We start from the raw sequence: 12,524 nt of genomic DNA on the forward strand, positions 1-12,524 counted from the left end.
CTTAAATATTGCTAGTTTCTAATTCTTAGATTTAAAACTATATAGGCTCATAAGTGGGACTTCCCTGGTAGCCCAGACAGTAAAGAATCTGCCTGCAGTGCAGGAGACCTGGGTTCCATCCTTAGGTTGGGAAGATCCCCTGGAGCAGGGCTTGGCAACCCACTCCAGTATTCTTGCCTGGAGAATCCTCATGGACACAGGAGCCTGGCAGGCTACAGTCCCTGGGGTTGCAGAGTCACACATGACTGAACGACTAAGCCCAGCACAGCACAGACACATAAGGAAATGGAAGACACAATTTTTAGTTTCTTAAGTGTAATAATGTAAGAACTTCCCTGGCACCTCAGAGGTTAAGACTCCCTGTTTCCACTGCAGGGGGCATGGGCATGGTTCCCTGGTCTGGGAACTGATATCCCACGTGCTACACAGCACAGCCAAAAAAAGTTTAAATATATATAATTTAATAATACACATGTAATACAAAATAGATAATAAAGCAAAACAATGCAAGATTGATCATAAAATAGAAAACATAATTGTAGAGAGAATACTATAAAATTTATTGCTTAATATTTTTTGATAAAAACTACCTCATGAAGCATGAAGGATAATATTCATTAAGAACTTTTTTTTGCAGAGGAAAGTGATCTACTGAGAATCAAGTGATTTACTAAAGGCAAAAAGTGGCAAATCAGAACCTGAAATTATTTTTCCTTACTGTCATATAAAAAGAGCTTTCTTAACCAGACACAGGATCAAAACACTATAACTTCCCAAAAAGACTCTAAGTGAATGTATATTCATATCATTTACATAGGTCTCCTCTCACCTTTTACCTCTTCATGTGTAAAAATTCCTTGTTTGTGTGTTGATAAGCTTCTTTCAGATTTCCATGCCCTACTGCCTGGATCAGCTGCCTGATTATTTTACACAGAGAGATTCATCTTTGGCTTACTTCTGAGAGTTGTTTTTGGCCATGATGAGGTTTTCAAGCAGATTTCAAACAATGCATACCCTCTTACCTAGTCTTGTACCATATTCAGTGTTGTATAATATTCAATAATTATGCACGATATTCAGTATTTATCAGCCTGGCTGGACAGATGCCACTACTCCTTCCAGAGAATACCATATGGACTGAATTCCTTAGAAGAGGAGCTTCTATAAGTCCTTGGGGAAGCCAGAGCTAGACTATGACCCAAGACTTTTTTTCCTGCCCTGGAGCCCTCATGTAATAGTGGTAATATATGCTTTTTCTTATAGAACTGGATTTGTGCTTGCTTATTGCAGCAATAAATATTTTAAGATTTTTTTTTTCTAGATTGTCTTTTACTTTTTCTTTTAAAGTAGTCATTTTCCAAAATAATGTAGTATTTTATTTTATAGCTTATGAAAGTGGAAGTCACCCGGTCGTGTCCTACTCTTTGCGATCCCATGGACTATTCAGTCCATGGAATCCTCCAGGCCAGAATACTAGAGTGGGTAGCTTTTCCCTTCTCCAGGGGATCTTCCCGACCCAGGGATCTGTCAGGGGAGTGTATAATTTCCTCGGTTCTGTCTCATCACAACAAAACCTTGAAGCAACAGACATTAAAGTCCTTTGACAGACCATGTCTCAGCTCTCAGAGAGACCGTGTTACCGGTCTCAGATAGATCAGTGTCACAGTTCCATGTTACAGCTCAGCTTTATTTAGAAAATAAAGGAAAATACATCCTCCATGCGTGAGGGCATGCTGACCCAAAAGACAGGAAGAGGAGAGAGAGAGAGAGAGAAGGAGGGAGAAAGAGCGAGAGAGAGAAAGGGGAGAGAGAGAAAGAGGGAGGGAGAGAGAGCGAGGGAGAAGAAGGGAGAGATCCCCCCCACCCCTCACCCCCACCCCCGCCCTTTGGCTCCTCTTTTTCTGTTTTTTTCCTCCCTGGGCCTGACCTATGTAAATTGGGCTAGCCAGCAGTGCTGTTTGTTCTACCTGAGGTCCTCACTCCAGTCCTCAGACCTTCCTTTGTTCTTTTTTCTCAGGTTTTCCCTTCCTAGTATTTTAGCCACCACCATTCTGGACTCCTTTTTCCTATTCCAACTACCTAACAGATCAAGCCCAGGTTTTCTGCATTGCAGGCAGATTCTTTATCAGCTGAGCCACAAGAGAAACCCCAATAGAGTCCATGTGGTACCCACTCGAGTGGGTAGCCTATCCCTTCTCCAGCGGATCTTCCCAACCCAGGGATCGAACCGGGGGTCTCCTGCATTGCAGGCGGATTCTTTACCAACTGAGCTATGAGGGACTATCTTATATTCAACCTTATTCTTGGCCTGATTCTTATTTTGTATTTCGTTTCACTCTTTATTCCCATTAAGTTTCAGTTCAATTCAGTTCAGTCACTCAGTCATGTCCAATTCTTTGTGACCCCATGGACTGCAGCATGCCAGGCCTCCCTGTCCATTACCAAGTCACCAAGCTGGCTCAGGCTCATGTCCATTGAGTTGGTGATGCCCATCCAGCCATCTCATCCTCTGTTGTCCCCTTCTCCTCCTGCCTTCAATCTTTCCCAGCATCAGGGTCTTTTCCAATGACTCAGCTCTTAACATCATGGCCAAAGTATAGGAGATTCAGCTTTACCATCAGTCCTTCCAATGAATATTCAGGACTGATTTCCTTTAGGGTTATCTGGTTTGATCTCCTTGGTGTCCAAGGGACTCTCAAGAGTCTTCCCCAGCACCACAATTTAAAAGCATCAATTTTTTCAGTGCTCAGCCTTCTTTATGGACCAACTCTCATATCCATATATGACTACTGGAAAAACCATGGCTTCGACTATATGAACCTCTAATGACAAAATGATGTCTCTGTTTTTTAATACGCTGTCTGGGTTTGTCATAGCTCTCCTTCCAAGGAGCAAGCATCCTTTAATTTTGTGGCTGCAGTGATTTTGGAGCCCAAGAAAATAATATCTGTCACTGCTTCTACTTTTCCCCCTTCTATATGCCATGAAGTGATGGGATTGGATGCCATGATCTTGACTTTTTAAATGCTGAGTTTGAAGTCAGCTTTTTCACTCTCCTCTTTCACCCTCATCAAGAGGCTCTTTAGCTCCTCTTGGCTTTGTGCCATTAGAGTGGTATCATCTGCATATCTAAGGCTGTTGATATTCCTCTTGGCAATCTTGATTCCAGCTTGTGATTCATCCAACCCAGCAATGCAGGAGAAAGTGAAAGTGTAGTTGCTCAGTCATGTCCAACTTTTTGCGATGCTGTGGACTGTAGTCCGCCAAGCTCCTCTATCCATGGGATTTTCCAGGCAAGAATACTGGAGTGGGTTGCCATTCCATTCTCCAGGGGATCTTCCCAACCCAGGGATCGAATGCGGGTCTCCCACATTGCAGGCAGACTCTTTACCATGGCAATGCAGGAGACACAATTTCAATTCCTGGCTGAGGAAGTTCCCCTGGAGAAGGGATAGGTTACCCACGCCAGTATCCTTGGGCTTCCCTGGTGGCTCAAACGGTAAAGAATCCACCTGCAATGAGGGAGAGCTGGGCTCAGTCCCTGGATTGGGAAGATCTCCTGGAAGGGGAGCACAGCACATTCTGCGTATAAGTAAAATAAGCAGAGTGACAATATATAGCCTTGACGTACTCCTTTCCCAATTTTGAACCAGTCAGTTGTTTCATGTCCAGTTTTAACTGTTGCTTCTTGATTCACATACCAGCACCACAATTCAAAAACATCAGTTTTCAGGCGACAAATAAGATGGTCTGGTATTCTCATCTCTTGAAGAATTTTCCAGAGTTTGTTGTGATTCACACAGTCAAAAAGAACTGCTTACCACTCCTCAAAAATCACACACACACACACACACACACACACTCACTCTCACTCTCTCTCTCTCTCTCTCTCTCTCTCTCTCTCTCTCTCTCTCTCTCCCTAAGAACAGACAGTTCAATCCCAAAAGCAAAAGATAAGGACAGTGGCTCTCTGACTCCCAGTTCTGAGGAGTTTCTGGAAAGAAAGAGGGTTCCATTCCATCCTGTTCTGCACCTTGCTCCAGCTTTGCACAGAGGGTAAAGAAGTTCTCCGCCAAAACCCAACACTCCCACGGAGGCAGCCAGTGGGCTTTAGCAACGAGGGGGTGAGGGACAGGGAGTTAGGGGAGTCCATATTTTGCTCTCTCACAACCCAAACACCACTTCTTTTCTTCTCTCACGTCTTAAAGAGGAAATGAGAGGGGGCGAGGCGCTCGCCGCCTCCGACAGGAAGCATCCCTGAGTGCAGTGGGGGTTGGGCGGTGGAGGTTGGGGTGCGGGGGTGGCGCACGCTCCGAACCCAGTGCTCTCGCTGTCGGCGGCAGCAGTTTCTCCCCGCCCGGAGGGCACAGGGGGCGCCCTCCGTCAGCCCCACTTTCCTTCTTATCCTGCAGTCGTGCCCTCCAACCTTCGGCCGCGCGCTCCCGCCGACCCGCCCGCACCCAGCCCGCAGCGCCGCGCCTGGTAAGGGGACCCTGGCGGGGGTCCCGGGGTTCTCAGGAGGGGGGGGGGCGGCGAGGAGCAAAGCAGGAGGGGAGCGGGGGCTGGGGAGGGCGTCTGGAGCCAGCAGTTGAGTCAGGGCTACTGACTTCTGGTGCGACCTCACACCGGTTCCATGTCTCTGGGCTCCCCCGTCAGTGAAACCCGGCGCCGATGGAGAGCGTTACGGACAACAGCGGGTTCCCAGCGCGACTGAAGCGGGTTTGGGAACCGCTCACTCCGCGTTCACAGCCCATCGCTTTCCACAGGGCTGCGATCTTTTCCGTGTCGTGTCCTACTTCTTAGCTCCTTTGATTTTCATAAGCTTCACAGGGTTTCATAGAGCTTCACTAATAGTCTCTTCCATTTGACAGATGAGAAAAACTGAAATTCACAAGCTGCCCTAAGTAGGTACAACGAACATCTCAAGTTTTAGCTTCTTCACTTCTCCAATACCACTCCCGGCCCACCCCTGACAAGCATCACCTCCCAGAGATGTCAGGGCGCAGGAACCCATTCCTAGGGCTCCTCAGGACGAGTACCCTGAGTCACATGTTCCCAACAAAACCTCTCAGTGGACATTGTTCCAAGACCTTGATCTTCTGAAAGCCACCCCATTTCCCCCCAGAGACACCACACGTTTCTTGCGACACGGTGTAGAACTTGATTCTATGGCATAGAGACCCCAGTGTGTACAAGAAACATCCCTTGTTCTGCTATCAATCCCCTGTGAGCGCCGTGTTATGAAATTATGCTGCTAAACTGTGAAACCAGCGATGCTGGGAAACAGTGGGACCGGGGCACACCGCGAAGGAGAGACTCATGAATAAGGAAAATGAAAAATGTTTTTACCTTTCCTAAAACAGCATACATGAGACAGCCCGCTTTCTCATGGTTTGATAAAATAATGTATTGTCAAGATAACGTCAGATTCGCCCAATTTAAAGATCAGAAGGTATATGATGTTCATTTGCTTCAGCCTCCTCCCTAAGTTAGATCCTCCTGCTGTTCCTGTCAAATACCCTTATAATCTCTGCTTGCACATCGTCTCTATCATGATTCCTGATCCCGTTTGGGGAGGATTAAGATTTTCTTTGTGGAGAAAAAATCTGCCTCCATTCTTCATTCCCCCACTTTTGTCTGTTCTGCGATGGACACATGTCACATTGCTTCACATTTACAATGCTTCCAGATGTCTTCCTAGGCTTGATTCAGTTCTTTTAATATCCTGTCATTTCGGCATCTCCATCAGTATCCTTTCTGACTAGTCTCTGGACACTTTGGTATTTATTAATATCCACCCAAAAAAAAAAAAATAATCCATCCTTCAGTGGGATGTGTCTCCCAGGCGGCCTGACCCACTCAGAAGATGGTTCAGGAGGACGGTGCTGCACCTCTGCTCACCAACCAGAAATTTGATGGCGTTTTGTGGCAGCCACAGAGCTCCATTTGGGTCACACAGATCATCAAGCCACAGAAAAATATCAGATCGTTTAAAACTGAAATCCTTCCATTCTGAGCAACTTCTGCCCCCTGCAATTTTATATTTGAATTTTTTTGAAAAAATGCACCCAAAATTTTGCAATACACTTCTCTTTGTTGGTTTTAGGGCAAGCTTCCAGCCTGTTGGGTTCAGTTTTGTCTTGACTGTGTGCTGTGCTCCACTGGGATGGCAACATAGTATGTGATGTTTCAAGAGGCTGGTTGACTTTATAATCGCTTTTCTGCCCTGATAAAACTAAGAGAATATGCAGGCAAAATGTGTCATTTTTTGCTCTTAGCCCCATGGCACTTGTGTGATCATGGGCAGATCAGTTAAGGTTCAGTTTCCCAATATTTTAATAGAAAATTTAATACCTATCTTGGTCACATCATAGGGAATTTTGAAGAACAATTAAAATAATGGGCATAAAAGACACTTTAAAATTTAAAATAAATGCACAGAGGATTATTATGATGGTAAAGTTCATCAACATTGTCACCACTATCTTCGTCATTTTTACCAAATTGATATACTGATTCCAATATATAGTAAATCTCATCTGAGATAGAAACGATATCAGAGAATTTGTTCAGTTTTAGCAAAATCTTGAATATAATTTATCAGAGGCAAGGACGGAATGTGTGAAAAGGTGGTGAAGAAAATGCTCTTCTGGGGGTGAAGGCGGGGAAAGGGGTGTGGGAGGAAAAGGAAAGGTAGGAAGTTATCTTAATATATTCTAACAGTGTGACAAGGGATGGTTTCCCTAATGGGGACCATTTCTAAGCATCTCGACTGAGTGAATAGAAAAATGTAAAAAAGGTAATAATACCAGAATAAACCTAAATAAGCAAATCAGTTATGAAACCCGTTCTGAATTCAATGTCAATCAATAAAATGCAAGTTTAAACCAATTAAAACATAAGACATTCTAATGTATGCCCAAAAGGGTAACCAAAAAATTAAAAATCTAGTATTACCAGGTATAAGTGAAGATTTGAGGGATGCTCACATGTGACTACTGCCAGCCTGATAGCAAAAGTCTCCTGGAGTCAAACTTGGCAACATCTAGTCAGGTGGAAGCTGTCCATCCCAGAGATTCTCACGTGCACAAGATGTGTGCAGGACTCTTCTGCAGCACTCTTGGTAGTAGCAAGGATGTATTTGGAACACCAAATGTTTGTTTAGAAAGAAGTGGATAAATGTTACATAAATAATGTCACTTGCATAAAAGATTAAAATACCAAAAAGTACTATATCTTAACTATAGACTGATGTGTATGTACAAGTGTAAATACACAATTGAGAAAGAAACATAAATATCTCAGAATACTGATTACCTCTGAAAGGAAGAGTGAGAATGAGACTGGGAAGTGGAGGAGTCAAAAAATAAAGAAATGGAGCTATATGTGTAATGCTCTTTTAATGTTTTCAGTCCAGCAGAATAGCAGCAATAACAATGCCAAAATACTGAGATTTGTTCACTGCAAATGGTGGGCATTCATTTCATTCCTCTGTGTATTTCTCTCCTTAAAATGTTTGTTTCATGACTGCATAATCTTTAAGATTGACTAAATAAAATACAGGCTCAGAGTTCATCTTATAGTTGCATATTGCATACTTGCCTTTTCTAATGCATGCTTATCTTTTCTAGCACCAAGAAGAATGACACAATAGCATGCCTCAAATGAATGAAACCTTTATCTCTATGGTTTTGCCAATTTCTGGTGACATCAACTAGGAGTTTTTTAAGTGGCTATTGATTTAAAGACATTTGATTTAAAACTGAGCAGGCAATGACTTTATACTGAATTTGTCCCGAATGTTGCTGCTGTCCCTCAGTCAGGGCACCAGTTTCTCTTCCCCCAGCAGCTCAGAGGGAAGGAGGATGGTGACCATGTCGGCCCTCTTCCCCTTCTCCCTCTCGTGTCCATCCTCAAAGGAGCCCTGGACCCCAATTCCACACTCCCACTGGGAGCTACATTGTACTTTCCCCTTTGCCACTGGGATGTCCATCTGATACGTATAGTTTCTGGGACTGGAAATGCCCGGTACTTCAAACAAACCACTATTCATTTACAGTAAGGCAACTTTTATTCTCTAGTCTAGCAAGTTTGCCTACCTTGATTCTAATAATAATAATAATAAAATAATAAAAAGTCCAGCTTCTCATTCCTAGAAGAAGGCTTTCTTTATTTCATGCCTTTTCAGCTTGAAGGGAGATAATCAGCTGATGTGTACTCAAACATTTCTTGCTTTCCTGTAGAATGAGAAACAAGCATGAGTTCACTGTGTTAACATAATCTAGCATCACCTGGCTTGCTTAAAGTTATATATGAATATTTGAAAGCAAAATAGAAGTTAGAAAGTTAGCAATGGAAATGCCTCATGAGAGGATAATTATTTTTGGCTGTCTGAATTGGAGGTGTTCTCAGGCCTTACCAACTCCTATAAAGACACTTGCCTTTATTCCTTTCTTCTTTTTATTCCAGAAGTGAATGGAAGGGCTTCAGAAGAGCAGATACGGAACCATGGCTGAAGGTAAGAAACCCTCCAATTCCTCAGGCTCTCTGGGCACCAGGGGAAAATCACTGTCTTCAAATATTGAGATAGAAGAGAAACCCAATTATTTTAAACTGCAGAAGAAAAAGGTAGCTATCATGTTCTTTGAGCTTCCCTGGTGGCTCAGCTGGTAAAGAATCCGCCTGCAATGAGGAAGAGGTTGGTTCAATCCCTGGGTTGGGAAGATCCACTGAAGAATGGAATAGCTAGCCACTCCATTATTCTGGCCTGGGGAATTCCATGGACTGTAGAGTCCTTTCCCTTCTCCAGGGGATCTTTCCAACCCAGGGATCAAACCCAGGTCTCCTGCAATGCAGGCGGATTCTTTACCAGCTGAGCCACAAGGGGAACCCCAGTATACTCCATGGGGTCACAAAGAGTCTGACACAACTGAATGAGTTTCACTTTCATCTTGTTGTTTATCTCCCCTACCATCAGCACAGCCCACACACCCAAGTGTGAAGCTCTGCCCTGCACGGTGATGTATGGGAAATGTGACAACAAAACTTCAAGTCGGAAGTCAGGGAATTTGGAACCAAATCATGAAAATGTTTTTCCCTATCTGTGCTCAGCTGAAAAGAGGGCAGGTTCCCCATGTGTGCATGCTAGGTCACTTCAATTGTGTCCACTTCTTGGCCACCCTCTGGGACTGTAGCTCACCAAGCCCCTCTGTCCGTGGGATTTTCCAGGCAAGAATACTGGAGTGAGTTCCTCCAGGGGATCTTCCTGACCCAGGACTCAAACCTGGGTCTCTTGCATCTTCTGTATTGGCAGGCTGCTTCTTTACCACTAGTGCCACCTGGGAAGCCCGAAGTTCCCCCACAGAGATTTAGTAATCATGTTTGAAAAAAAAATCCAGAATACTTAAGGAAAGGCAGAACCAACACAGAGTAAAAGGAGTAAAATAACAGATTTTGGGAGCCTAGAATGAACTTAATTCATTTGGGCTTATAAGAACTCCAGAAATACTTGCATTCTCATCTCTTCATCCCTAGAAGACTTAGCTCCTGGTACAGAAAGACCCTCGCCAACACCACTTATGTTATAATTTGCTGTAATTCTATCAGCCACATCAATGATCTTTCCAAAATATGTATTGCTAATGTTCTTATCATCTCTTCTTCAGCCACCCATCCAGGGTCATCTGTCAGACTCTGTCCCTGACATCAACCACAAGCCTTCTGTAGGCTCACTTTCCAACATTCAAATCCCTACTCTAAGAGCAGAAACCCAGGGACATTCAGCTGGTCCTCAGTGGGAGGTCACTGGGGCTCTAACATCTGAGACTTCCTTTGCCCCCAGGGTTCAGATGACTGTGATGAGCAGTCTATGTGCCTGGGAACTGGTGGGTGAAAAGCAGCTGATAATATTTTCTCATTTGTGATTTATTCTCACCTCCTTGTAATTTCACCTGAGATTAGCATGAAACTGGCCTAAGTACCATCATGGGAAAAGAAAAGGATCACTTTTCTTTCCAAAAGCCTATGTTTTCGTTGGTCCTGAAGAAGTCCTTGGAGCATCCTCCATAGTGTAGCAGTGGGTCTTGGCTATGGGTCCAAGCTTGGGCTCCCAATGTAGGCTTCCTACCAGTCAAGAGCCACCTAAAGTTATATGCAAACATTTGTGTAATTTTCATATCACTGTTTGGCAGAGAGAGGTCCACAGCTTTCATGAGATACCATGAAAGGTCAGGGACAGAAAAATCTTAAGAATCACTAGCTTTACCAACAAAGACCTACTGTACGGCACAGACAACTCTGCTCAATATTCTAAATAATCTAAATAGGAACAGAATTTGAAAAAGAATAGATACAAATATAGGTATGACTGAATCACTTTGCTGAAACTGAAACAACAATGCTCGTCATCTTGTTGTTCAGTCGCTCAGTCATGACCTCCTCTGAAACCCCATGGACTGCAGCACACCAAGCTTCCCTGTCCTTCACCATCTCCCAGAGTTTACTCAAACTCACATCCACTGAGTCCGTGATGCCACCCAACCATCTCATCCTTTGTTGTCCTCTTCTCCTCCTGCCTTCAGTCTTTCCCAACATCAGGGTCTTTTCTACTGAGTCAGCTCTTCTTTGCATCGGGTGGCCAAAGTACTGGAGTTTCAGCTTCAGCATCAGTCCTTCCACTGAACACCCAGGACTGATCTCCTCTAGGATGGACTGGTTGGATCTCCTTGCAGTCCAAGGGACTCTCAAGAGTCTTCTCCAACACCACAGTTTGAAAGCATCAATTCTTCGGTGCTCAACCTTCTTTATGGTCCAATTCGAACATCTACACAGGACCACTGGAAAAACCATAGTTTTGACTAAACAGACCTTTGTTGGCATAGTGATGTCTCTGCTTTTTAATACACTCTCTAGGTTTGTCATAGCTTTTCTTCCAAGGAGCAAACATCTTTTAATTTCATGGCTGAAGTCAGCATCTGCAGTGATTTTGGAGCCCAAGAAAATAAAATCTCTCATTGTTTCCATTGTTTCCCCATCGATTTGCCGTAAAGTGGTGGGACCGGTGCCATGATCTTAGTTTTTTGAATGTCGAGTTTTAAGCCAACTCGTTATCTGCTCCAAGAGTAAATAAAAATTTAAAATTAAAGGAAAAAAAAAAAAAAGAATCACTACCATGGTAAAACAAGAAAATTCTTTTTTTTTTTTACAGGTGGGATAGAACATCAGGGCTTTGAACCCTCCTCCTCCTTGAGGATCATCCTGGTAGGGAAAACAGGCAGCGGGAGAAGTGCCACCGGGAATAGCATCCTCTGCCAGCCCGTGTTTGAGTCCAAGCTGGGGGCTCAGTCGGTGACCAGGAAGTGTCAAAGGGCAACAGGCACGTGGAATGGGAGGAGCATCCTGGTGGTGGACACGCCCCCCATCTTTGAGGCTGAGGCCCAGGGTCAAGAGGTGTACCAGAACATTGGATCCTGCTATCTGCTGTCAGTGCCAGGGCCCCACGTGCTGCTGCTGGTGACCCAGCTGGGGCGCTTCACCAAGCAGGACGCGGTGGCTGTGACCAGGGTGAAGGAGGTCTTTGGGGTGGGAGCCGAGAGATACATGGTCGTCCTCTTCACCCACAAGGAGGACTTGGCGGGTGGATCCTTGGATGAGTACCTGGCAAACACAGACAACCTCAGGCTGAGGAGCCTGGTCCGGGAGTGTGGGCGGAGGTACTGCGCCTTCAACAACCGGGCCTCCGGGGACGAGCAGAGAGAGCAACTGGCCCAGCTGATGGCCGTGATCGAGGGGCTGGAGCGGGAGCACCAGGGTGCCTTCCTCACCAACGAGCTCTTCTTTGATGCACAGATGCTCCAGCAGATGGGGGGTGGCGCCCATGGAGAAGGTTACAGGCACTACCTGGACAAGGTACGGCTGCAGGTTGCAAAGCAGAAGCAAGACCTGAAAGAGGTTGAGAGAAACTGTGCCTTCAGGGCGCTCCTCCGACTCAAAGCCTGGATCGTTTCTCATGCCAAAATATTTGTTCTTCTTGTCCTATGCCTTTTTATTTTTCTTGCCATTGTAATTATTTTGTCTAGTACCCATCAAGGTTGAGCATTTTCAGATGACATCTGCCGTCAGCTTCCATTTTTTTCAGAGTCAGTACATCACAGACTCAATGGACATGAGTTTGGGTGGACTCCGGGAGTTGGTGATGGACAGGAAGGCCTGGCATGCTGCGGTTCATGGGGTCGCAAAGAGTCAGACACGACTGAGCGACTGAACTGAACTGATATATATCTATATTGGTCAGGAACTTTATTTGCTTTTTAAATAATTTCACTTTCAATTTCACTTCCTTGCATCAGACATACCATCCCTTTTCTTCAGTTGCTTTTTAGGTAAATAAAATGCAAAGGGGGGAAAAAGTCTCATTCTGTTGTGTTAAAAATGGTGAAGGCAAATAATAAACTAAATCCACAACATCAAGAAATATCGAGGAGTTTGCATAAAGGAAAGTAAGTGAACTGACATGCTGTGTGAGC

The 12,524-nt window shown here is 44.6% G+C and overlaps 1 protein-coding gene across 1 annotated transcript; it reads left to right on the forward strand.

The window, feature by feature from the left end:
- The first annotated feature begins 4,358 nt into the window (after nucleotides 1-4,358).
- Nucleotides 4,359-12,524, forward strand: LOC136170528 (GTPase IMAP family member 5-like). The gene is made up of 3 exons (XM_065938771.1): nucleotides 4,359-4,482; nucleotides 8,470-8,518; nucleotides 11,207-12,524. Exons 2-3 carry the CDS (start codon nucleotides 8,476-8,478, stop codon nucleotides 12,091-12,093), a joined length of 930 nt encoding a protein of 309 aa, XP_065794843.1. The 5' UTR covers nucleotides 4,359-4,482; nucleotides 8,470-8,475; the 3' UTR covers nucleotides 12,094-12,524.

This window comes from Muntiacus reevesi, chromosome 6 (assembly GCF_963930625.1).
Source record: "Muntiacus reevesi chromosome 6, mMunRee1.1, whole genome shotgun sequence".
NCBI classification, from domain to species: domain Eukaryota; kingdom Metazoa; phylum Chordata; class Mammalia; order Artiodactyla; family Cervidae; genus Muntiacus; species Muntiacus reevesi.

Coding starts and splice junctions, on each gene's coding strand:
- LOC136170528 (XM_065938771.1), top strand. CDS start 8,476: ATGGAAGGGCTTCAGAAGAGCAGATACGGAACCATGGCTGAAG. Junction 8,519..11,206: donor ATACGGAACCATGGCTGAAG/GTAAGAAACCCT, acceptor TTTTTTTTACAG/GTGGGATAGAACATCAGGGC.